We start from the raw sequence: 27,860 nt of genomic DNA, 5'->3' as shown, positions 1-27,860 counted from the left end.
TTGGTGAGTTCTGTGAGAAGATGGGATCTACTGAACATTAGATTGTCTACACCAGTTAAATGAGTGTTCAGGAAGACATATTTTTTGTTTTCCAAATGTTGCTTTAAATTACTTAAAATATGGTGTCTATTATGTAGAGAAGTCTTTGATCACCTATTTATTGACCTTTAAGTCATGCTTCATATTTTTTAAACACAGAAGTGGTATTTTCACACATACAAAAGTGACCAGGTATGGATTATTCGATGTCTTGAATTCAACTGATATAATTCCATCTCTTAATGCAGAGGACCGTTAAGAAAGCTGACTAGAATAATTATTGCAGAATTTTTCTCTCTTCTTCTGACACCTATAACCCTGCCAGAGTCATTGTTCCCACTGTCATACGCCTGTCATATCCAGCATAGCCTGGGCCAGCAGACTTGGGCAGGACGGCCCATAATGGAGAGGTCCCACGCGCGGTCTTGAGGCAGTACATGGCGACCATTCGTGAGCGTCGGTGCTAGTCCGAGAAATTCACAAAATAATAACAGGGCGGCTTGGCTGATGCTTGCACTGTGCACCCAGCATCTCACAGGGGTACGCCGTACCCTTGACCTTCCTTGGGTCTAGCTCCTGTCCCATTGCTGTCCCATTTGTCGCTCATCACAAGCAGACTGCATTTAGCATTGTGGTTATGAGTGTGGATATGGCCCTCGGTAAGTAACTTGATCTTTTCTAACGTCTGGTTTCTCCTTCCATAACCTGAAGAGTCAGGCATTTCACAAATCGTAAAAGGACGAAAGCTCCTGCTGTTGTGAACCTTGCATCGTTATGTGATTTGTAAGGTGGCGTCTTCTTCCTTCCTTTTTTTTTTGTCCATGTTTTTCATGTTGGGAACTGTGCACAAATGTCTGATGAGTCCTTGCTGCCTGTTCTGTAGTGGGATGGTACAGCCCTTCTGACCTGGACTGTATTCATTTTGTTCGCAGGGGTCAGAGTCCCAGATATCTGTACAATCTGATGCCTGTCATTTTCCCTGCCAGTTTGCTATTCGTGGAAAATAAGCCTGGCTCCTTTTCTTGAAACTGAGTCATTGGCTGGGTTGCACCTGTAGGGTGATACAAGGCAGAGCTCTCAGCTGGCAAAAAAAAAAAAAAGTCCAAAACGGAAGAAGCAGAACTTAGGATCAGGGCCATCATGAGAATATCAATACACAGAATTCTTGTCAATGTGGGGAGCCCTTTTTCCCTTCCACGGAAATGGACTTAGGCTACAGGCAGTCTTACCCAGATTTGAAGAGGCGAGAAAGTTCCTGAGGACGCCGGCGTTACATTTAGGCAAGACTATACCAAAATCTGTACATTGAAGGTCAAGTTTGGGCACAGAATACACCTGTGTTTCTCTCCCTTTTCCACTCTCCCGTGGCTCTCTGTCACACATTCCCACCACCAAATGCCACTTCCTGTGGCAGACCAAATCAAACCCCTATCTGGTGTCTGTGGGGCTGGCTGGGAGTGGGGGTGGGGGCCCCAGCCAGGTACCAAGAGGCAACTCACAGTCCCTGCATGTCTTCCTGGACCTACATGTGCCTTCCGTGTTGAGGTTCATTGTTAGCTGCAGCCCCATCCGGTGCGTGTGTACACCATCATTTGTCAGAGTTTTAGACGTTTTCCTATCCATTATTTTATATAATTAAGTAATTACCCCAGTGAGCCCTCTCTCTCAGATGAGGAAAAGCGTGGGCAGTGATAGGTTTATAAAAGTTGTTTAAATATAAAAAAAGCCTTTCTCTGCCTCTCTGTAACGGAATCCCAAACTCATGTGGTCTTTTTGACTGTCCCTGAGATTAAAGGGAGATCACACTGTCTTTTCTTGTGTGCTTTCCTGCCCCCGAGTGTAGAGAGTGGGGGTCAGTCTGAGGGAAAGGAGAGGTGCCAGGGAGTGTCTCAGGCATTGGATGTCTGTATCCACAGCTCCTGTAGAAGCCCTGACTTACCTCCGAATTTCTCATATTTGCTTCACATTTTCTTTATATTTATATATTTATATATGTGTATATATATTTGCTATATATATTCACACATATATATATATATATGTGTGTGTGTGTGTGTGTGTCTTATGAGAAGTTCTAGTTATTAATGGTCTTTCTTTAACCAGCATAGTACTATCTACACAAACAGTAGATAAGTATTATATATTTATGTATTTCATTACCAAATAGCAGCTTGAAGAAGAAAAATACTCCTTTTTAGCTATTTTGCCTGAGAGTGTTCTAAAGCATGTAACTTTCCCCCCATCTTTTTTTACCACAATATAAATTATCTAACTATACTTAACATGATTAGTCGTGTTACAAAGGCATCATGAATATGCTGAAATGTTCCTAAAAGCAGGATTGGGTCAGAAATGTTACCTGGCTTAGTATCAGTGGGCACACATGGATGCTGTTAACAAAGACCTTGATTTTGAACATTGTTAAAACCTTGAAGAGATACTATTATTATAGAAGGATCTTTAAATTAAGGACCTTGTGTGTGTAATATAGAACAAGTTCGGATGAACGAGACTGGAAAGGAGAGGAGCAAAACCAAGAGTCCGAGCTGTAAAGCCTAAATTAATGTTGTCCCTTTTCTGTTTTTGGTCTCCACGTGACCACGTCTCGGTTCCTTCATACGGCACTTAAGGTTTAATTCCACGATCCCTTTTAGCCAAATCCTACTGCCTTCTGGGGAGCTTATTTTCATTCAGTTCTATAAATTCACCCTGCTGAAGCTTCGCAGGAGTTTGTGTCAGGAGGAAAAAAAAAAAAAAAAAACCTTATTACTTTCTTGTCTGTTTAACATTTCAAGTGTTTTTTTTTTCTCCCTCCCTGTTTTGTACCTAATGAGCAAATTATCTAAAAATAGACCCGTTCATCACTAGACAAAATGTTGTATCTTCCCCAGGTTGGAGGCCAGTGTAATTGTAAGAGACACGTTACTGGCAGACGGTGTGACGAGTGCCCGAGTGGATTCTACAACCTGCAGGGGCTGGATTCTGAGGGCTGCCTGCCCTGTACCTGCAATACCTCTGGGACCGTGGATGGAGACGTTACCTGTCACCCAAATTCAGGCCAGTGCAAGTGCAAAGCAAACGTTATTGGTATGTGTCATGCAGAAGTTTACAGTCACATCTCTATTACCATCAGGAAGAAAACCCTGTATTTGATATCTTAACTGAAGAGTAAAGCAAAGGTCCTGGTTCAGGGCCGGCTAGAAAAAGAAAAAACAACCTGGAAGAAATTAACTGTCTAAAAATGATGACGTTAATAATTCTATCACACTTCAGCGGGAAGCTTAGTTTAATCAGCCCTTTAGAAGTGTCTTTATTCTGTGGTTGCTTTAACTTACGTGGTCCCATACTAATAAGTCATAGAAAAAATATAAGTTGCTTACTGCATAGATGTTTCTTTTAGAAAATTAGCACTTTTTCAAAATGTTTTATACTTAATGAGTTCTAAGCAAATAATTTCCATGCTAGTTTTCTTAATAGACCAAAATAAATGGATTTTTTCAAAATGTTCTGTGCTACAGGGTCCTTTGTGATAAATCTTTCCATATTTTCCTATTATATTTCTTTGAACTGTTCCTATGAAATGCAAAAGAAGTCGACACACTTCCACAGATCATGTATATTGCTAGGGTTAGTTATAAAGGGCCACATAATTTTAATTTTGTAACTCAGAGCCAAGCTGATTATAATAAACAGCTACCTTCAGTGTTATTTATCATTTTTTTTATACAAGACGTGCTTTCTTGTTTGTTACTCCCACAGGTATTTTTCAGAAATTAGATTTGATTATAGCAATTTATTACATCCAGCATTTTTGAGGGGAACCACGACCACATAAGGACAAAATTTATCAAGTGCCCAAAATGCACTCTGTACATAATGCACTTTGAAATTTTGATATATGAGAATATTACGAGAGGGAAGTTTCCTGATGCAGCGAGTCTTGTATTGCAAGTGAACACGTCTTGGTTAGTACAGGAAGTTTAAGAAAGACCTTTGCCTTTCCATTGTCATTCAGGTCCTCCATTGTTTCTCTAACATTGACCTCTGCCTGGTAATGATAAAAGCATGCCCAGCAGTCACACACAGCTACACACACCACACACAAATGCATACCTAGGTATCCATACATGTGAACATTTCATTCTGAATAATATTTTCATTTTTGTGCAGTAACGCTAAAACAAATGATTTATCTTGGATACATAGATATGCCTACAGACACACACATACACACACATCATTTTATTAATTCAGCTAGATAAGCATTTCATTTTAATTTAATATAAAAGAATATGGGCGTACTTAATGGTACTCCACAAGATTTCTCTGGTTTAGAGAGAAATTACATCCACAAATTTAACGTAATTTGCCCTTATGCATTTCTAGCATACAAAACTAACTTTGCAGAGAAGCTATATAACCAATTTGTGCAGAGTAGCAGCCTTTGGATGAGTGTTATCTGAGCTGCTGAATAACCCTGAGGCCTTTGAGTTCAATCTACATGCCAACCTTTTGTTCCTTAATGGGAGATACATTTGAAACTCAAAAGGGTAAATACCAAGAGTTAAAGAAATGCCTTTAGAGACAAATAGTTATTTCTCTATATCAATGAAATCTTTCTTGTGCTGGTTAGACTCCAGAGTTTAAGGAAGAAAAAAGATAAAAATTTACTATTTACTTAGAATGTATTATGACCTCCCTGCCATTTACCTTTTTTAATGGTTGATCCAGTGTTTTCTGCAGAAGCGCGCGTGCGCGCGCGCACACACACACACACACACACACGAACACTTCAAGATGAAATCACCATTTTGATGTTATTTCTAAAGTTATCTCTGCACATTCAGTAGGTTTAATAAAAATAAACTCAGTGTGTAGAAATATTTTGTCCTCTAATGGGATTAGCAAGTAACCTTATTCCATTTTACCTTGTTAGTAAGGAAAAAAGCAGAAAATAGAAAGTGTGTGTTGTGCATGCTTTGGAAAACAAACCGTTCAAGTTAACAGAACTGTTAAATCTCACTAATGATTCCATCACCAGTAAAATACATTAGCACCACTAATTTTATTAAAGTAGGTCATTCATCTAGAATAAAAAGGGAGAAGAGTGTGAATTAAATGCCAAGCGTGCTAACTCGCCTGCACTTGTTAACACAGATGTGATGCCCCGTAGGCCTTCCTCAGTATCGTTAGGAATAGATTACCTGTCAGGAATATGTATGGCATATTCAAATAAGCCCGGCGCATATTTTTAAACCCGATATGATATGAATCCATGTAGACCAATTTTAATAGTTCAAAATGAGTCATAATTCTTGTTAACAATACAGTTATTTTTAAAATTCGCAGCAATAGTGGTCTTTTTTATTTTCCTTATTGAAATTAAATGATACGCCTTAGGTGAGTCATTCATCACTGTGAAAGAACTTGCCTTGCATCGGAGTTCTTGAATTTTTATTCCTATACATACACATATATATTATGCATTTTCTTCCCGTTCAGGAAATGCTTTTCTACACAGGAGTCCTTGAGTGTGTTTTTGACTGTTATTTTAGTACTAATTTTTTATTGCTGCTAAAGCTTGAAATAAACGTTTCAATTGATTCAGCCGCACAGAATCAGTTATTTAAATTCATGGGTATGGGAAGCCTAACTAAAGGAAGTATTTTGCATCTCAGCATGTACTAGTCACGAACCTTTTTTTATGCCTTTGCCTTGGAATACTCTTTCTGAAGCTCACTTAACTGGCCAGAGATTTAAGTTTAGGGGATAACACACTTTTCTCTGTTTGTGCAAATGTATATACGTAGTCCTTTAAACAGAAGTAATCTAATAGAACTTCTTTAGTGTTGAAAGAGGTATGTTCTGAATCATACAATATGACAAGCAATGTGATTGCTTCATGAGCCAAGGCGAGCATAATTTACACTAATTGAAAGTGATAAAAATATAGGAGCATATAAAAGCACTGAAATAAAAATTGCTCTGGATAAGTTTTCTTTATATTAATTTTTTAAATGTGTGATATTTAGGAATACGTATATATCCTGTTATCACCAAAATACTTATCAGCTTAACATTTTGTTATATAGTTTTAGGGGACTTTGATTTCTAGGAAAATAACTAATGTGGTACTATGCAATCCTCCCATATGGCTTTGAAAATGTACTTCACTGTCTATTGTACTTTGAAAAATGGGCGTGCTTTGTTAACGTAAAATAAGTAAAAATAAGAGTTTTAACATAGTTCCTACTTTTAACATAATAGGTTTAGTATTCATTAAAGAGAAGAGTTCTGCTGTGGGCAATAGAGGAGCATTTGCGTGAAGCATTTTTCTTTGCGTTCAGTAACACACAAAGAAAAGTTAATAAAGCACCTCCCAAAAGTAAAGTCGCAGCGTCCCCAAATTAGGTATGGCCCACTTTGGGAGTCCATGGCGAGTCCCCCGCGGCCGACCCCTGTGACTGCGTGAAATGCCAGCAGCAGCCTTGCTGGCACCCCAGCTGCCCCGAAAGCGTGAGGGAGTCCTTGTTATCTCTTTGACACGCGTGTCATCCTCAGGGCTCCGGTGCGATCGCTGCGATTTTGGATTTAAATTCCTCCGGAGTTCTAACGGCGACGGATGCGAGCCCTGCCTGTGTGACCGCCACGGCTCCGTGGACGACCTCTGCGACCCTCTCTCGGGGCAGTGTGTGTGCAGACAAGGAGCCGGGGGACTTCGGTGTCACACCTGCAGAGAACACTTCTACGGGCTGGACATCGCCGGCTGCAAGGCCTGTGACTGCCACTCCGCTGGGTCCCTCCCTGGGACCGTCTGCGATGCGGGGACAGGGCAGTGCCATTGTAAACCCAGCATCGGAGGGAGGCGGTGTGACCAGTGTCTGGAGGGGCACCTCCAGCTGCAGCAAAATAGTTCTTTCCTCTGCCTGCCCTGTGACTGTGATAAGGCCGGGACAGTCAATGGCTCTCAGCGGTGTGACAAATCTACAGGACAATGTCCTTGCAAACGAGGAGTAACAGGTCTTCGCTGCAATCGGTGTGAGCCTCACAGGTACAATTTGACCGCTGGCGATTTCCAAGGCTGCCAGATGTGCGAGTGTGACTCCCTGGGGACGTTACCGGGGACCCTGTGTGACCCAGTCAGTGGCCAGTGCCCGTGTCTGCCTCACCGTCAAGGAAGAAGGTGTGATCAGTGTCAACCAGGTAAGGAAGAAACGGGTGATGTTTGCCCAGCACAGCGACTTCCCTTTCTTTCCCCGAGATGGGCCGATTCCTCTTTGTTCCTCAGTTGAGGCTCCTTGAAAACGTGAGCTCCACCCTCAGTGTCGCGTTAATATCTTTATGCAGCACAGATAAAACTGCTCCATTTATTCAAGACCACGTGGCATATTTTTTGACCCTTTAGAGGAATGCCAGCCAATGCCATTACATAATCGGGACTTACTTGTACTGAATTTCTCAACTTGAACTAAATCCCCTTTTAACAACTGAAAAAGAAATCTAAGAACAGGAAGAATACATTTTATTTTCCAGGGGGTGGGGATGGGACTTGATTGGGTTATTATACAATGTCAGATATTCAGATGAGAAATTGATTTTCTGAAGGAAAATGACCAAATGTTCTTTTTGTTTTTTTTTTTCCCCCCTAAATTGGCTGTGTGTTCTGGCATCATGAAGAAGCATGTAGAATTATTTTCCAATGCCATCAATTGAGTAAAATATGCTACAGTTCTGTACTGCTGGGCCCATGTTTCCTTCTGTTTCACATCTGGAGGGAAGATGGGCCCTCCTGGCTTTCTCCGTGATTTTAACTAACACAGTACACGTTCTTTAGGATAAATTCATCCTGATGTCACGGTACGCACACATATTTACATGGAACAACCTCACTAACTGTCCTATCTGCCCAGATCAGCTCGGAATTATCTGAGCCTGACACTGACCATGATACAAATTCAAAGGTGGGGGGCGGGTCATGACCAGGGACCCAGTCGAGCAGAATTGAGTCCTACCTCTTGTATGACATTGGTCAGTGTGACAAGGGAATCCGAAAGAGCAGAAGGCAGTGATGAGCAGTTAATTCGTTCTGAGATAAAAGTGTAAGGACGCAATTTGAAATGAACAAGCTTAAAGGTCAGGGACGGCTCTGTTACTTGGATGTCCCACAAAATCTGATAGGAAGCTACGTCAGGACTCAGGGACCAGAACTAGGAAGCACCCATTGGTATGTATGTTCCTTCACCGATTCATTCCCTTCCTCCTGCGCCCGCCCCTGCCCCCTCTCTGCTGAAGGGCGCTTTCTGCTTCATTTTTGCTCCTAAAACCCCTGATTATTTCTCAGTGTCTTCAATTAACAAGCGCCTACAGAATGCATGCCATGTACAAGGAATTATCTGAGTATTGTGGCAATGCAAGCTGAATAAAATAATCCTGGTTCTCAAGATATTAAAACCCTTAACAAGGGAATAAGAAACTACACAAGCAAAGAAACATAAGAATACTTTAAATATGATGATAATTTTCATTAAGCGTGATGATCCCCATTCCACATCCTTTCTAAAAGAGAGGAAAAATTTCTGTAAATCTTTGCAGAGGAGTTTTGTGATGTCTGGGCTTTGGCAAGTAGCCCACTAAGAAATTACTGTGTTAAAAATACATTATACCAAGTAAATCCCCAAAAGAAAGAGGCCAGAAAGAGATAGAGGAGACTATGAGTGGGAAGAAGAAGATTGAGTAAGATTTCCTAGTATTTTAATTTTTAATTTAATTTGTATTTTTATCAAAATTTACATTCAGGTTTTTTTAAAAATCAGATAGAAGTTAAAGGCTCACTTTGGGTGGTAGGCACACAACGCAACATACAGACCATGTATTATATCATAGAAATGTACACTTGAAACCTGCATGATCTTATTAACTAAGTCACCCCAATAAATTTAATAAAAATAATAGTATTTTTAAAAAAGCATTTGAAGGCTCACACTGTAAGATAGATGCTCTATCGCTCTGGCAGAGCTCTCCTTACCACCTCCAGATCCTTTAGATGTTCCTTCTGGCTTTTACGAGTATTTCTACCTGTATTCTTTCTTCTCAACCTTTAAACCATCAACTGTTATCTTCCTACTTAGAAGATGAGTATTTAGCTTTTTTAAAAAATTAATTTATTATTGTTCTATTACGGTTGTCCCATTTCCCCCCTTTTTCTCTCCCCTGCCCCATCCACCTCCCCCCTCTCCCACAGTCAGTCCCCAACCGGTTGTCCATGTCTATGGGTCACTTATGCATAGTTCCTTGGCTAGACCCTCCCCTTTCTTTCCCCTCTTCTTCCCCCCCTCCTCTCCCCCCTCCCCCCTCTGGTCACTGTCAGTCTGTTCCTTGTTTTCATGCCTCCGGTTCTATTTTGCTCATTTGTTTGTTTTGTTCATTAGGTTCCTGTATTAGGTGAGATCATACAGTATTTGTCTTTTGCTGCCTGGCTTATTTCACTAAGCATCATACTCTCCAGTTCCATCCACGCTGTTGCAAAAATTGGCTTGCTTTTTATACCCCTCCTCAGTAATCCCTTTATTTGGTTAAATCAATACTCACAGATTATTTTGTTATGACTATATAAGTCTGTTTCACAGATATGCCACGTAATATGCTTTGATTATGTTTCCTTTCTTGAAAAAATTGTCTTTGCCTACTTTTCTAGGGATCACTTCAATATTTCTAGGAATCAAAACTTTCCAATAGAAATCTACCGGAGGAATCTATCAGTCCCCTCCCCCAACCCCACCCCAAATATGTCAGTCCATAGGGCGGTTGGAATCTCTGGTTTGAGCTTGTGGGTACCTCATTCCGCTGCATAGCTATGTCCTAGGTCGTCCCTTTGTAGCCGTACTGAGGCTTCCCTGCACGTGTGTCCCTGTCCCTGTCGGTCTTCCTGGACGTTTTCTTATTCTTCTATTCGGCTTATTTGTGGACTTGGTAGAGTGCACACTCCACTGGCTTGTGAGCAAGAAGGGTACCAGGAGGAAGGTGACATTTCTTTTTAGAATATTGAATGTCTGAAATCATTGTTTTGTTTTCATGTTACATTTATAGCTATTTGACACTTTACCATAATTTATAAAATCATTTTCACTCAGAAATAGCTGTTTTATCATTATCGTCTAGTGGTGCCAATCCAGCTCGCTTCCTCTTCCTCTTTTACTTTTGAAAGCTTTGAAATTTTCATCTCAGAAAATTTCATGATGATAGGTTTTTTGTTAAATAATTTTTGGGGGGAATTTATTGGGCCCTTTTGTCTGTGTTCTTACATTCTGGGAAAATCTATGAAACACCTTCACAGCAGCATCTGGACTAGTGTTTGAACAGCTGGACACCAAAGCTGGGCCCGGCTGACATACAGATTAGCCATCGCGGGCAGTCTTCCGTATCCTCGCTGTGGTTACTTTGCACTTGGTCCCTGTACCTGTGGGGTCCAAGCCCTCCCAGGGTGAACTTCCAAAGAGCAAACTCGCCTTGTCTCGGAATGCGGGAGGGAACCCTTCTGGTGGGGGAAGGGCTTCCCCACACCTCACACTTGTCCGGGGAATCTGTTGGAGCCTCTAATTCCAGACATTTCCCTCCATAGTTCTGCAGCCTTACAATCATTGGCTCATTGTTGGCCTCTCCCTGCAGGTTCTCCCCTTTCGCTTCTGTTCTTTGGTTTCTTTTCCCTTCTTCACATTTCAGAAGAGAAAAATTGTTCAATCTCTGATGCTTAACTGAACTTTTTAGCCTGGTATTTCCTGGGGTGTAATCTCTTCGTGCCAAATCCTTGCCATTACCCTGTGATCCCTGTCTTTCCCACAGCTTTGTCTTTTCTATCTAAATCGGTCCTGTTGATTTTGCCTTCAAATATACCCGAAATCGGGCTACTTCTCGGCAGCCTCACTGACCCAGCCATTACGTTCTTCCTCGTGGTCTGTGGAAAAGCCTCCTCGACTGTCTCCTTCTCCAGTCCCTTCTCAACACGCAGCCACAGTGAGACGTGCCGTTCATTGACCGGCCATCGGTGTAGGTAAAGGCCACGTGGGTGACCTGTGACCGCCATGGCCTTTCCGACCTCCTCCCCTTGCGTTCGCAGACCATTTATTCCCCCTGAGCCTGCGAGGCCGGGCGCCGTGTCTCGGGCTGTTCAGAGCGCTCTCCCAGGCGCCGGCGGCCGCGCCTCCAGGGTGGGGGCTTCGTGCGCATTTTCTGAATTAGGGGACAGCCCTGTAAGCGGCATGTTCTCCTAACGTGGGCGCCACGCGAGCCTGTGAGCACCCCTTTAATTACACAGACAGGGGGACGGTGTGGTGTGTGTTCTGCCCTGCAAGGGAGGGAAGAAAAATGCAGCTTAAGCACCTTTGCAAATGTTTTGTGGACGAAACACGTCTTCTGCACACAGGTCCGTAGCCCAGGGAAAGGCCAAAGTGCGTGTGCGGATCGCGCGCCTTCTGTTCTGCTGTTTTGTGTTCGGCCCTGCGTTCTTGTGGCCTCAGAAGCTTGGCTGAGTTTGTCTCTTACTCTTAAATTCACATCGGAGAGTGCAGAACGCCCACATCCTGAGTTATCTGTATCAGGAGCAGACGCTTCCTGCAGCTGCGTTGGCGGTGGGCGCGTTATCTGAAGTTCCGTCCGCCTTTAAACACATCGGAAAGAGCAGCCTCCTATTGCTGGGGGCCGGGGGGGCCCCAGGGGGCTGTGTGGGGGCCCCGGGGCGTGGAGGGGTGGACTGGCGCGTCTGAAGACCCCTGCCTGCCTCCCTCCCCCGTCATTGTCAATATTACTGCCTTGTCCTAGACGGCTGCGCGTATATTCTTGTCCCACTTTCTCCAGAAACAAGATGAGGGAAGGTGCGTATAATGAAGCCTCATGTATTATTAACCTAACCTTACTCGGATGTACAAGGAATGCGCTTAATTCAACTAAAATTTATAGGCAATTTGTTAAAGCGGCAGCGCGCATTAGAAGGTACATTAGAGCCACGTTGGTTTTAATATGCCATTCAATAACTTGAACAGAGGTTAAAAATGCTGCTTAACCTCCATTAAGTATTTTAAAAATGCCTTAATTTAAAATTATTTGGAGCGTGTGTACATCTATGAATATACACATACCCACCGTAATAAATACGGCACGAAATATGTGTCCCCGGTGCGGCACGTTTTCTCTCTCTCCGTGCTGGGTGACCCGGTCACGTTCAGCTCAGGCACTTAGGCAGAGGCCAGGCTGAGAAGGCCAAGGGCAGATGTCAAGGCCTCTCCCGCCCGTGACCCACCCTTGCCCTTGCGGACCAGAGGCAGCGGGGGTTTATGGAGGACTCTGCCACTCTGGAATAAAATAAGGGCTAATTTATAATGCAAACAGCTTCATACGACATGTTTTGTGCTCATAGGACGATGCCTCACGCTCCCCGCTGGTATTTGCTTTGGGTTTTGTTTTATAATTCACACAGACTATTAGAAAGTAAAACAAAGTCTCCGGTTTCATTAAGAGGCGCATCATCGTTGTGAAGTAATGAGCTTGGGCACCAGCATCGCGTGCAGGACCTGGCCAGCGGAACTGCAGCTGGGTGACTGAGACTTCATTAAAAATCGCCCCACCAACGTTGAGATTCAATTAAGCCGCATCTCCTCATGTTGGGAACACATTGCTAGATCAACATGCTTTTTCTGCAGTGTAAGAGCCACCTCCTGATAAATCACCGAGGAGGAATCTGCCATAGGTGATGTGGGCCGTCATCTCAGGCACATCTGGATAAAAAATAAATCATCGACAAGTCATTATTTAAGCTTTCATTGAGGAAAACCCCAGCTTCATAGAAAACTGCCTAATAAAAACTGCAATGATGATAATAGATAAGTTTACTGAGTGTCTGTTTTATGCCAGACCCTCGAATCGGGTTTTGTCTGAAAGCCCATTTAATATGCACGATATTGCTCTGATGGAAGGGCCAGTATTATTCCCACTTTATAGTATGGAACATGGATTATAATTAAGTAGAAGAGCCTTTTACAAATCCAGAGTCTGCACTCAGAAAGAGTGAAACTTTTCACCTGCATAACTCACCCTTGGTCATCAATAGTCACTCTGTGAATATTTCAGGGTGGGTTACACCGGATAATCTTACAAGTATTTGTAACCTTCCTCCACCCTCAGACTAAGCTCACCCTGTTAACTGTCTTCTTGCTTCCGGTCCTGGGATATTCCAATTGTTATGTAGAATCAAATAATAGCTCTAAGTGGAACTTCCTTCCCAGCCTCCCGGGAGAGGCTGCAGCGGACACATGATGAATAGCTGAACCCAGAGGTCTGGAAATAGGATGAGCTCCTTGGATTGAGTCTGGGAGCCCTTTGAGATGGTAACGAAGGTGTAGAAGACAACGTGCAGAGCATACAGTTGATAATGGCTGAGAAAAATGGGATCAAAGAATTTAAAAGTGTGGATTATGGAAACACATATATGCCTATGCATTTTCTAGGTGTATATCAGTCTATAATCTACAAGTCATAATTAGCTGTTACTATCTAAAACTGATATTAGATTTGAACCTTACGGCTTACGGAGGCCTTTCATGGATATTCACATAGTAGGAAAACTAGTCTTTTTACAATTTCTATTTTATTTACTTATTTATTTTTATAAAACAGAGCGGTCCATTAGAATGCTTTCCTTTATACGAGCATGTGATTATACCCTATGTTCTAAGAACAGGGGACATAGTTTCGGGGTGACATTTTCATTCCAAAGCTCTGTTCTATCTGCTGATGTGCAAGGATTACATTTTCCCGTCATTGTACCTGGTTTTATATAATATACTTTCCCTTCTGGTCAGACACCTTTACTCTCAGAACCCACAGACTTATGTCTACCATTTTCCTTTTCAGGTTAAAAAGATTACCACATATTTTAAGGGATAACAGACACTCACCCATCCATCTACCTGTGCATCCATTCAGCCTTCCATCCATTTCATTCACATATTCATTTCTTATAAGTATCTGTTGAATAAATTACTATGTACCAGGGAGTATGCTGGTATATGAGATACAATCGTGTGTGTGTGTGTGTGTGTGAAGGCTTTATGGGTTAGTAGGGAAAATTGACTTGCACATAAATATGCCTGTGTGATAAGTGTAATATCGGAAATGCCCAGTATAAAGAACTAGAAAAGGAAAGAGATTGTTTAATTCTTGAAGGTTGGGGGGTATGGAGGACTTAGATGAGAGAGGGATTTCTGAGCGGACTTTTACAACTCCACAGGAGCTGGTAAATTACACAAGGAGAATATAGGAGTCTAGGAAGAAGAAAGAGGAGCAGAGAATTTCAAAAGCATATTTAAACTCACTGAAAAAGAGTTTAGAACAATCTTACAAATAAGAGAAATTATACCTTGGAATGAATGACATTAATTATGTTTATGCATTTATTGATGCTTGGTCAAATCTATGAAGAATAATTTTAGCATTATTTTTATATAAGTCTACCAAATGAAGGAAAATTATCACTGCCTTTATTTGGAGATTAGTATCATCTGCTATACTTTATTCTGACAATATTGATTTGTAAAAACCATTACTGAGCTGGTCTTTTGTTACCTGGTATAGGTGAGCTGCAAATTCCTCCCTGGATTCTTCTCTTTAATATTATGTCCATTCTCTGGCTTATGCTGAGAGTCATTTCTTCTAAATGGTGTATAATTAGTGCTTAGCCTCAGCTCTGCCCTCCTTTTCTGAATAAGGCCTAGAGGTTAAACCTGTTTTCTTTCTCCCATTTCGAGACCTTGGCGAAGCCTAGTTGTTCATGGTCCTCGGGAGGGACATTGCTAGGAAATGGGCTCTTCTTTTATGCCCGAGACAGGTACTATGTTGTGCAAATGGCCACTACAGGAGATAATACAACTGCCTTGCTAATAACTTTGAACTCTAAGGATTCTATAAACCTTCTCCAAGAGAAAGCAGCGCTGTTTTATGTTATGGGTGACTTTTTGCTTTCGCTGCAAAACACATTGTTTTCCACATGAGACTTGCCTTGCTCGGGGGCAGGGGTTAGCTGAAATATAACTGGGGACGATAATAAACTTGAGTGGACTGATTTGTGTCATACACGTGTCCACTCTCAGTAGTACACTCGGTAAGGTAACAGCATTGTCCTACAGACCATGCTTAATGTAAGTATGTCATACAAAATCACTCACGGAAAGAAAAAGATCCGTGAGAAGGATACCGACACAAAGCTGTGGAAGCTGAAGTGGAGCCGGTGGAAGGGGATCAGAAATGTATGGAGGGAAAGAAAAGAAACGATGGTCCATTATCTTTAAGCTGCACTCCGGAGTTGAAGCTTAAGGAGGATGAAGGGACATGTTTCCTATAGCTGGAAGTCATAAAAGGAAAGGTAATGGTGTAGAACTAGGCACATTCAGGTAAGGCAAGAAGTAGTCACTGAGCAGGAAGGTACCTGTGTCATCCTGATTAGAACTGCTTAAAAATAGGACAACCCGAATACTGGTGGGATTCACCTTTATTTTCCTGCTCCCGAGGGGAGGAGGGAAATTAACCCCCAGACCAATTCCGGTGTAATCTTCTCCTTGAAGCTCTCCCTCCAGGCTGCAGCCTGCCTAGGTGTCCTAATACCTTTTTTGTTCTTCTCTGCTTGAATCTCCGTTTTTCGATGGTATTCTTTATTCTCCTAAACTTGGGTAACCCGCTCTTCTGCACCAATGTGGACCCTCCTTGTTCTTACAGATTTAGCGAATTAATCATCTCTTGTAAAAATCATCCTTAATTGTTCTAGAATTCTCTGTGGCTCAAAGCTATTGCAATAAGTCTAAGTTAATTCTGCTTCTAAGTATCTGTGCTAATGTGTAATTTACCCACATTGGAGCGCTGTTAGTCCATTCATGATGCTGTCACGGATTTAAAGACCTAGGTAATTTCACAAGAAGAAACACATAGAATCACAGCCACAGTGATCTTGAATCCAAAATAGAATTCTTCTAAATTGGTGACTTTGATCACATGCCGAATCCGGCACCAGCATGTACATTAATTGGCATTGCCGTCCACTATTTCTGGAAACACCTATAAGGCAAATTGCTGTCGGCGGGTGCAGAACAACAAATGACATCATCTCATTTGTAAATTACAATAAAAATGACGGCGTTAGTTCTGTCCAACTATATGGCAGATCCTGAGCTTCTTTGTTTTTATTCTTATCAAGCACAGCCTTTTCTGTGTGACTGCTCCTGAAACTTCCAAAGACAGAACATTCAGGGCTCTGGAAAAGTGGCTTGTTTTTAATGAAAGCCTCAAATGCGTTTCTCAGTGTTGCAATGACCGTTTCTCCCTGAGGAATGGGCAACGCAGTGTGGATTTACCGCATGCTCTTCCTCTTTCTCTCTTTCGGTATCGCTGATAATTTATATCCTTAAATGCATGACCATGACAATTGCACGATTAATTTTCACTTGCCAGCATGTTATTCATTAGAATCCCTCTCCCCATTTTTTCATTACATTTTCTTAACATCATGCAAATATACACGCACATACGTCAAAACACCAGGAATGGTTTCTCTCTCATTTGCTGCTCCAAAACCCAAATGGCCAAGTTCTTATTAATTTTATAACTGTTCACTTCCACCTTCTAGGTCCAAGACATTGGAAGTAACTTGAAAATAATGTTTGAATCATATTTTTCTTTCTTTCTTTTTGCTATAGTAAAATGGGTTAATAATTCACCTAAATTCTGTGGGTTTTAAAAAATAAGATACCCGTGGGACTCAGTGCCTATTGAATAACTTGGTACATTTTTGAGAATTCGTCAAAGGTTGGTGGGGTGCCCACTTTGTGACGAGTGCTGTACTGGATGCCGGAGAGATGGCGATAAATTCATCAGTTGAGGTTCCTGCCGTCATGGAGGTGGAAATGAGGTCGTGTTTCCAGGAGATTCGAAAGCCAATAACAGCAGCTAGGAAAGTGTAACGGGCCTGCTTAAACTGGCCTGGGCCAGATTATTCAAGAAAGTCACAAGACCCGTTGTGCGTAGGCGTGAGCTGAACACAAAAGGCGGGTCAGGGTCCTGTCTGCAGACAGAACCCCACGAAAAGGCCTTCAGGTGTCAAGAAGGGAAAGCGGAATGGAGCAGTGAAGCTGAGGTGCCTGGGAGGCACCAAATCCAAGGCAAATCATCGACTCAGCCCTTTTTTGGTGTGTTTGACACGCTCGTTCAGAACAGCTATACGCACATTGGTTTGGAGAGTTAGTTTAGTGCCCCTCTAGAGTGTTCTGTGTTTTGATGTAATCAGAATACTGTCTTTTAAAGAAAAGACTGGACGGGAAGTATATATACAATCTTCTCATTGTTTTATTCCAGGTTTTTATGTCTCTCCAGGCAGTGCCCCTGGCTGCCTGCCCTGTTCCTGCCACGCCGCTGGCGCACGTGATCACACCTGTGATGGCCTCACAGGTCAGTGCGTTTGCCAGGACGCGTCCACCGCTGGGCCACGCTGTGACCATTGTCAGGACCGATACTTTGGATTTGATCCTCAGACTGGAAGGTACATGTTTATAAGAGTTAATAATTAAATTTTTTATTTAATTATATTTGCAAAGACTTAACAAAAAATCTACAGGGGCTTTTTGGCAGTGTTTTTTGTAAAATGCAGTATTTTTTGTCCTCCTTGGTTGGTTGATATATTTTTGACTCTTTGATATCTGCATTTATTAAACATAATGGTAATCTTTGAACATTCCCTAGAGTTCCAGTGTATAGGTTGCTGAACACTGATCGATATACCCAACATTAGGGCCTGAGGATATTTAACTTGATAAAATCCTTTTCCCTCAAAGAACTTACAATTTGGTTGTGGAGGAATACAGGTAAAGAAATATTGATAGAAGAAAGCACACATTGACTCACACACACATAATATAAGGGCTAGGATAGGTAGCGTGTGTGTGTGTGTGTGTGTGTGTGTATGTGTATTTTGTTTTTCGTGGCCCCAAAATTTATTGCTAATTTACTGCATCTATTTATGTTGCCCTTGCCTTTCTAATTTGTATTCAGTGATATGATTTTTCCCCAGTGTGTAAAGTGCATCCTGAAATTAAATGAACCACTTTTCAAAGTTGCAGTCTGCAGTGTTCTACTTCTCATTTCCTCTGTATCTGTGGGCATTTACTCCCATGAACTTGTGTTCACGGCTGTATTTTTTTAAGTATATTTTATTCATTATATTGTTACAATAGTTCCAGTTTTTTCCCCTTTGCTCCCCTCTGCCCAGCACCTCCCTCCTCCAACAATCCCCCACCCCAAGTCCATGCCCATGGGTCGTACATACAAGCTCTCCTGCCTCACCCTTTCATATATTCTTCTTCTTCTCTTTTCTAAATAATTAACTAATTAATTATTTTAACAATAAAAAATAACAATCCCTCCCTCTCAGACTTAAGACGCTTTATAATCTCATAAAGGACAATGGGTGAAGGTCTCAAGCTCCTCTAGCTGCTTCAAGCTGGACATGGTCGTCGTCCTACCTACCCTTGGGTCCAGAAATCCCTAATAAGAGTTGGGGTGTGGAGGGGAGGGTGGCCTTCCCACATGGGGAGGGATCGTGCGGACTCCAGGTTGGTTGGCTGTCCCCAGACAACGGTGTGCTTAAAAGACTATCTTTATTTATTTTTAGAGAGAGGGGAAGGGAGGGGGAAAGAAAGGGAGAGACACGATCGATGTGAGAGAGAAATATTTATCGTGTGCCTCTTGTACACACCCTGGCCAAGGACCAAACGCACAACCCAGGCATGTGCTCCGACTGGTCATTAAACCGGCGACCTTTTGCCTTGAGGGACAATTCCCAAGCAACTGAGCCACGCCAGTGAAGGCCATTGCTGTATTTTTGAAGAAGAGCTGGAATGCCAGTTCCATGAGTCCCACCTCTCACCCCACTTAGATTATCAGTGTGTCTAGAGTTGGGACTATATCCATCAATTCTTTGGTGTTCCTGTCTCCAGGCACGGAGTATTTGTCCCTTATGAAGCATACAGATCTGTTTCTCAGTATGCGTCTGCGTGTGTGTATGTATTTCTAACTACAATTGCTAATTATTCAAGGATTTGAAATTATTGGGCTCTTTCAACACACTGTCCCCTGCTGCCTGCCTTTGGCCCTTAGACTCTTCGTTAGCGCCTCGGTTAGTGTGGACAGGGTGACAGGTGACATCATGGAAGAACTCGGACCAGTGTACTTGGCCTTCTCCTAACATTCAGTGTGATTAAAAAATGTTTACCAGGATATTTAAAATACTTAGTAAAACCATTTTTTTGCTTTATTACACGTTTGTTTTTAATGCATGCCGCCCCGCTCCTGTTTCCTGCTGGTCTGAGAGCGTCAGGGCTCCTCGCGGTGCCCTTTTCCTCTTGTGCACAGGACGGGCGGGGTGCCCTGGACTCGCAAACCCCGAGGCAAGCTACCATCTCTGGTCGTGCACGTGTGCAAAGCTGACTCCTCACTGCGGTCAGTGCCTCCGTGGCCTCTTCATTGACCTCCCTCCCTCGGCGTCTCTCCCCTGTGGTCCCGGTGAAGGCCGATGCCTCTTTTTTCCAGTTGGTCGCTAATTAACTTTGCAGCCCACAGGGCTCTCCGCATTTTCGCTACTCAGGACCCTTGAGGCTTCCGGGTCACCCTTTGTCCAGGTGCTGAGACAATGCCACACTGCCTGTCTTCCTTGTGGGCCTCACCTGGTCAGGAGGTGTACACACCCATCCGTGCCCCACAGCATGCTGTTCTCATTACTATAGTTTTGTGATAGATTTTGAAATCAAGAAGTCCGATGCCTCTAGTTTTATTTTTGTTTGTTTTTTTTTTTTGTGGTTGTTGTTGAACCTGTGCTTTGTAATTTAAAATAACTCTAGGACTTCCTGTAACTTAGAAAAGACTAGAAAAGCCATGTAACTGACTCACTTTATATCCAGGAGGCCGGCCATGGGGCATTACCTTATGCAGTATAGTTAAAGGATCAGTGAAAGGTGAGAGTAAAATTAATTTATGATTGCTGCTTATGAGTCATGTTTTTTCAGTATGCCAATTGCTTTATCATCTGCCCCGTTTCTTAAAATTATTTCTTCTTTGGCTTCCAGGAGCTTTCTCCTGTGATCTGTTTTTTGGTCTCTTTTGCTGATGACTCCTCTTTACTCTGCCCGTTCAGTACACATCTAGGTCTGTGATTTTATTCTCTACATACATGTTCATGACTCTCCGGAATGTTGTTATCTATTCATATCTCTACCATGGCCTCTAGGCCTGTGCTAGCTGTCTCTCTGAGTTTTAAATCTAAATGTCCCCATGTCTCCCATTCTTTCTTAAAAGTCTTTTTATTTTCAAATTCTATCTAATATGATTTTTAAAATTTATTGGGGTGACATTGTTTCATAAATTTATATAGGTTTCCGTTAATAGGGCCAACACAGAACTGATTTTTTTTACAGTTCTTTTCTCACCTCCTTCAAAAATAAAAATAAAAGTCTCACGGCACCTCCTGCTGTTCTGATCTTGGTAGAAGGGATATAACCCTTAGAATATCTATTCAATTCCACACGCCCACTTGGGAGGGGGGCTCCAGATGCTCTCCGATTGGGCAGGATTGGCTCTGATATTGAGCCCCGGCTGCCACTGGAAAGAAGCATCATATATAAAGTAGCTTCTCTGAAAGGAATAAAAAGAATAAAGCCTCCCATGACCCTGGGGGGCCCCCCAAAATCAGGAGGACTTGTCCCTTGTTAAGCTGGTCCGATGGAATGGTTGTGTCTTGAGCTGACCCTCCCCCTCCCCCCAGTGACAGATTTTACTGTCTCCTTCCACTTGAACATGGATAATCATCAGAGAAGAAATCCTCTAGCCCAGAAGGTCATAGGGAGAGATATTTCACAATGTGACAATGGGAATGGCTTGAGTTTATATTTTTGCTCATCACTGAGAAGAGATAAAAATGGATTTTATTCTCTTTATGTTTCCCATCCCTTTCCTAAATGATATTGAAGTGTCTTTGTTGACTTCTGGTTGCAATTGTGAATATCTACTAACAATGACTATTTTGAAAATGTGTACAAAGATGGCTAATATATATGGGATTCCATCTAGGAAAGGGATTTCTATTTCCTGAAGAGAAAAAATCCACTTACTGTCTAAATGTATACACACATCAGTACGGGAAAAGAATCATTTATGCCCTGATGTGAAACTTTGTTCTAAATGAAAGCAAATAAGCTAAAACCAATTAGATGCACCTTGAATCAGGCCCTGTGGTAGGTGCTTACAAGTATAAATTTATTTCATTCGTGTCCAGACTTCCGCAATAGACTATTAAGTATTTTACTGTTAAGCAAGGAGGAGAAAAAATGCCATGGTATCTATTCATCGATTTGGAAAATAAATTAACTTCCTCATCTGTCTTTTCCATCCATATTTCCAGGGGGGGTCTTATTTAACACCTCCATGAAGATTGCTCATATCCCTTCCCCTTCTCCATGTTCTCCTACGTTTCCTGTATTCTTCTAACTTTTTTTTTTTATACTCTCAAGGGCAGAATAAGTAAAGTAAAACAGGCTCTGCCTCTAAACTACAACAATAACAACCAAAAGGCCCCCAACAAAATAACAAGCTGGAAAACCATTCACCTGTTTCCGTGCAGGCCGCTCATTCTTCCGGAGTTACCTATCACGGAAAAGGGGGCACGCGTTTTAAAAAGCCGATCCGAGGGCAGAAATCACTTCATTTACCTCTGACACAGAAAGCAAACATGATTTAATCAGTATCGAAAACAATGCAGTAAAAAAAAAAAAAGTCTGCCCACTAAAAAATCAATAAAGAAAAAAAAAAAAAGTATATCGTATTCGTCTAAGCCAAAAACAATGAGACAAAAATGGGCCACCTTCCCCTCGTCTCCGTGGGTAGTTAATGCCCGTAGGTGACAGCCGGTCCGGATCTCTGTCCTCAGGTTGACCTGTAGCTGGGATTCCTCCTTCCTACGGCCCCCGAGACCGCTCCGGTTTTCCTGGAACACCACGGTTTTTCTTGTATAACGTCCCCACATCACAACCCCCCCAAAGGTCTCCTCCCTAATGACAACTTCTCTCTATATTGTTGTATTTTGTCTTTTCCTAAGCCTCGCAGGGCCAGATGTATCACTTGTCACAGTAGTGACTTGTCTCTGACCAGCTGATAAACACCGAATTGTAATTTTCCTCAAATAGGGGAAATTGGGGTCTAGGCTGGCTGGGCAGCCTACAGCCTCAGACTTCTAAAACATACAACAACTTAAAATGTTTCTGTGGCCAGATTGTCTTCGGTTTTACTATCAACTTTCTCCATTTCAACACTAAGTTATAGATTGGGTCTGTCATCTTTTCATATGCACGTTTTCAGCTGATGTCAATGGGTATTTTCTCTGAAAACCAGATCAATGACTTCACGTGGAAGCAGGTGACCTTTGCACCAACTTATTTCCTTTCACGGTGTGATCATGAGGCAATTCAGGTGTGTGCTTCCCAGATTCACTCTCCCCAACGACTCTTTGGACAGCACGCTGTTATCTAGGTGACGGACTACATGGGCCCACATGTGAGCAAGCCCTGGCTGGTGGTGGCAGAGAGAACAGAAGCGCGCAAGGACATGTGAGGCCTCTGCTGGACACTGTCCCCGTGTTATATTTGCCTCGTGCCATTGGCCAAAGCAAGTCACAGGCCACGTGAGTTATGGCTTTCAGCTTAAACAAAGAGGATCTCTAAGCCCCGAGTTCCTCTCCTGTAATTCTGATTCCAGTTCCAGAAGAATCCAGGGGCTGGTCATAGGCTGTGATGAAAGGAACACTAAGAACTGCAGGGAGACGAGACCGCACCTCCAAAGCAGAAATGAAATACTGTACGACCTCAGCCCGGGGGAACTGGAGTCCTCTGGACACTTGAACGCTCACAGAACCTGTACAAGAGGAGTCAGGGAGTGGCCGCCTTAGAGAGCGGGGCCCGCCCTTAAGGAAAAGGGTCCCCTCCTTGGAGGAGAGCTTAGCCAGGGGGCCAGCAATGCCAACCAAAAAGGGCTCAAACAGCTCAGGCATCATTTATTCCACAGATTTTACTGAACCCTTACCGTGTGCTAGTCTTTGTGCTCGGGATGGAAGACAAGTCTTTGTCCAGTTTCTCCAATGCGCCTTGAAGCCTCTTTCATTATTAATAATTGTTAATAATCGTTGTCTAAATTTCCTCCGTTTTTGAGGTCCCTTCCTCCTTTGTTCTTGATGTTTCATAGAACAGTGTCCCTGTCAGCCCTCTGTCAGCAAATTAGAAAATTGGACTAACTCCAGGCCCGTCTCTGCTCCTCTATTTAGTCTGTCCACCTCTTCCTAGTGATTTTACTTAGTAAATATTTCTTAGATCTAACCCCTTTCTCTCCATTGATCCTCGCCGCTGTCGCAAATGTCTTAATTTAGCCACGTCTTTGCTTCCCTTCCCTTTCCAGCCTTATCTGTCACCACTTACTTCCTGTCCCGAATCTGTGTCCAGAACTCTTGAGTTGCTTCTAATTTGATGCCCTCTTCTTTTGTCTCTTTTCCATTCCCTCCCTCCCGGATTTGCCTGGTTTACTCCTATTTCAATGTGCAGCTCAAACATCTCCAAGATTCCTTCTTCATACTCCGTTCCCTGCCCCCTCCCCTGCCCCCAGACTAGATAGCTGCCCCTTTTCTATGCCATCAAAGAGTCTACGTACATCTTTAGTAATACTCTATTTTTTTAAATTTATTTCTCACTAGATTGTGAGCTCCTTGAGGACAGAGGCCACTCTGTGTCTTTCTTATATTTATGTCTCTAGTGTTACTCCAGCCCTGGAATAGAATTTTTTAATGTCCTGCAATACATTTAAATCAATTTGATGGTACCCGTGAGTGGAGGCCCCAGACAGGAGAGATGCCACCAAAGAGCAATGCCAATGAAGTGATCTGTAACCTGGCACGGATCTCTGGGCCTCCTGAAGTTGTTCTTCCTCAGATGGCAAAGTTCCTGACAATGGAACGCATTATCGAAACACCCTCCCTTCATTAAAAGTGATGTTTCTGCAATAGCAAGAAGCAGGATAACTCTTTCTCTTATTGTTTGTTCAACGAGAAGAGGCGTCCTGGAAAGTGAAATAGATGAGATTTGTGATTTAAGAGACAGAGGCCAATTAACTTCTTTCCCATTGTGTCCAGCAGAGACCGAGCCCCAAGCGGAACGATCACAGTTCCGTGAACGCGGAGATTAGCGATGCTTCCCTCTTGTTTTGTTTACCATAATGAACTGGTCAATAAACATCACAAATTGTTTATCTCTATAAATCTTGACAGATTACTCTTTATGAAATCCATTTAGCAAGTGAGGTTTTCCCATAAGGATGAAAAATGAAGATTTTAAACAGATTGCGGGAGAGCTCTGGCTATAGCAGGAGAGTCAGTGTAATAAAGGTTTCTTTATATTAATATTACAGAAACCATTTGTCCTGACAAAATCAATATCACAATTCATCTTAGTTTGCTGTTTCTCTCTTAAAGCTGAAAATGTCTTTTCCTTTATTATGTATAATTCTGTTTTAATAAACGTGGGCTATATCTCATTTAGCAAGTGCTCTTGAAGAGTGGTAAGTCATAAAATGACATCAAACTTGTAGCTTATTCACTAAAGAGTCTTGGAAATGTTTTAAATTATATTTGAGTGGCTGAGAAATTTATAGGAATTGTTTTACTTAAGCCTTAATTACAAAATTATCCCCAGTGTCCTTTGGGCTAGACACAAACTGTAATATTCAGAAAAGTCTCCTGTGAACTTCATTCAGATAAAATTCCCTCTTACTGAAGTCAAGCAATTATAACAAGTCAGATAAGTTAGCTATAACCATGGCTTGGGTAAGAGACTATAAAATCAGGAGTAGTCACATTTAATTACTCAAAACACCGCGTGCTCTCCTAAGAAGCGATTTATTTATTCCATTTAGATTCAGAACGTAATGCCCCATGGGTATTGACTTAGAGCTGACTTATAGAGTTAAGCGTGTAGCGGGAAGAAAATAGAACAGCATCAAGAAAAGGAATTATGTTAGACACTGGAAACAGTTACTCGAAATGTACTGTATATAAAATGAGTGTGATTGTCTCGTGAGTGAGCGGTAATAAAAACTGAAATGCTCAAGAGACACTTATTCATGAGTGGCGTGGGGATAAATTATGTCCTGGGAGAAGCATGCCTCTTATTGCTTATTCTTACCAATATGACATAAAAAAACCCCCTACAAATAATATACTCTAAGTAATAGCATATAATGAAATTATGAGCAAATTAAATATGTTGCTGCTTCTATAATTCCATTTTAATTTCAATGCATCATTTTCTTCAGCTCCCCTACTAAAGCAGCCTAAGCGACACATCTCTTTGAAACGTGGTTCTGATGCAATGTCTATACATAAAGAACTTCATATAGTTGTTTATAGGTCGAAAAAAATGTCCTTTTATCATGACCTAAAAAGGGCGAACCATAGCAGAGTGGTTTTCAAGATGAACTGCGCTTTATTTATTCTCTAGGGGATATTCGTCCATGAAACAAATTTGCAGCTTATTTAGCAGTCTGAGCTTTTATCAGCCGTTTTAAGGGTGTGGAATGATTACCCCAGAGATCGCGCCAGAGGCATCGCAGTGGGTAAAGCTACTCTCTCCATTCAGCATCTTCGTTAGAAAATGTAGGTGAATCCATAAGGCGGTTATTAAGGGCATTGTATGGAAAACCCCTGGTAAGTGTGGGTGATCTCCGGACGAGTCCTCTTTGTGCTGATCCAAAACATCGTGGCATCAGAATTTCTCTTTCTAATCGGTGACATTGTCGCGGGTTAAGAGTTTGAAGAGAGAGGTTTCATTTCTATCAGCAAAATGGCAGAACAGTGATTTTTAATAAGCAACTTTGGGTCCAAGAAATGTGAGTCGAAGGGAAGTCCTCCCCATTATATCTCTGTCTTCTTTGCATAGATCGCAATGATTCTCTGTTCTCCAGCCATTCTGGATAAGTGAGTTTAGTGCATAAAATAATAAAGGAAATATAGCATTTATTAAGGCATCATCAGCATCGGAACATGTCTTCCCCAAACTGTTTTCTTAGTGAAATTTAGTCTTTATAAAACTAAATAAAGAATTTCAATATTTTTAGGTAAAACAGTGATTATCACAACAATGCTTATTACTTCACCACTTGATAGATACTTGAAAAGATAATTTGGGGGGTTCCTAGTCTTACATTGTAGCTGTCATGGACACTTCTTTTGTGGGAAAGCAAAATTTACAGTATATTTATTTGAACAATGGGATTCAAAATAATCCGTAAAGTGTACTGTGGCATGTGAAATAGCAGAGTAACACTTTTTTTATTTTTTTTTGCCTTCAATTAGTTTACAAAGAGGAGGCTTCCTAGAGGTTTTATCATAAAGCAGCATTTTGATAAGTACTTTTTTCTGTTTTATTTCATGTTTATTTGTTCAAGAATCATTTTCAGCACTTTGGCTCAAACGTCGTATCCCACAAGGTTATCAACAGATGCACGTGACTTATCCTGTGAATTATTAATCCAAACGTGGTTCCCTTGAATGCTTTATGTCTCTTGTTTTCAGATGTCAGCCTTGCCATTGTCATCTCTCAGGAGCCTTGAACGAGACCTGTCACTCGGTCACGGGCCAGTGTTTCTGTAAACGGTTTGTCACCGGCTCCAAGTGTGAGGCGTGTGTTCCCGGGGCGAGCCACTTGGACGCCGGCAACCTGTGGGGTTGCAGCAAGTGTAAGTGCGCCCTGGCCCCGCGCTGCCGTGTGCAGGGCCGTCACGTGGGGGAGCGGGTCCGTCCCCTTCCTCCCCGTGGGGGACCCAGCAGGAAGGCTGAGGCACAAGGTGGACACGGTAGGGGAGAGAGAAAAAAATCCCACTAAATGTTGCCGGTGTTCTTCTCCCTCGATCAAGTCCTGGGAAAGGCCAATATGATTACATCGCTAATGGGGAGCGAGCAGTGGTTCATTCTGTCACTAAGAAAAGCCCTGCTTTTCCCCAAATGGAGGGACTTTCAGTGATACAACCAATGATAGGTCACCCCACCGCACAACATCACTTCCAGACAATTTTCTACAAGGAACAGGGAATATAGAAAACTCACAACATGCTTTGTCATGGGTTTTCCGTCCTTCCCTCGCACAGACGTCACGGGCACCGAGCTGCTGCTGCTCGTTGCTTAGTGATACTGTGGCGCTCAGGACCGTTCTTTATCCCGGCACGTGACTGGCTCCTGTATCGGGATGTTCTCTTCTCTCTGCTTTCACTAGTGTGCGCTGTCCAACCATCTCTCCTGGTTCTCACTGTAACCCCTGATGCCAGAGGTCGTATCTCAGTTCTCCTTTGACGTCTCAGCCCCGTTTTCCACTTCCTTGAACCGACTCCACAAGGTCACCTGCCGTCCTGCAACTTAAAACGTATTGATGATTCTTTTATATTGACTTCAAGATCATATACCCTTGCCCTTCTCAGAAGTCCTAAGAAATGCCGGTTGCAGACGTGTGGTCAGGAGCCTTTTGCAACATGCTATACCACGCGTGTTCTTCTCGGGGTGTCCTGAGCCGCTCGTGTGTCACAGTGCTGGGAAGTGCCGCCGGTCAGGACGCATCGTCATAAACACACAGGCCGGGGCCGCGCTCTGTATATGGGGACAGGAGCCATTAGTAACGGGTGTCGGGCTCCCCGGCAACTGTACTGGATTCCAAGGG

General features: G+C 42.5%; 1 protein-coding gene across 1 annotated transcript in view; it reads left to right on the top strand.

The window, feature by feature from the left end:
* USH2A (usherin) overlaps positions 1-27,860 on the top strand; it is a 462,824-nt gene that overhangs the window by 79,433 nt on the left and 355,531 nt on the right. Inside the window, exons 11-14 of the mRNA XM_090263490.1 lie at positions 2,931-3,126; positions 6,601-7,242; positions 17,428-17,611; positions 26,726-26,889. Coding sequence (XP_090119616.1) covers positions 2,931-3,126; positions 6,601-7,242; positions 17,428-17,611; positions 26,726-26,889 — 1,186 coding nt within the window. The remainder of the gene's footprint in view (positions 1-2,930; positions 3,127-6,600; positions 7,243-17,427; positions 17,612-26,725; positions 26,890-27,860) is intronic.

The sequence above is a fragment of the Furipterus horrens genome, unplaced genomic scaffold (assembly GCF_987537825.1).
Source record: "Furipterus horrens unplaced genomic scaffold, mFurHor1.1.pri manual_scaffold_15, whole genome shotgun sequence".
Classification (NCBI taxonomy): Eukaryota; Metazoa; Chordata; class Mammalia; order Chiroptera; family Furipteridae; genus Furipterus; species Furipterus horrens.
The sequence above is the reverse complement of the archived record's forward strand: the minus strand, read 5'-3'. Positions and strand labels throughout refer to the sequence as shown.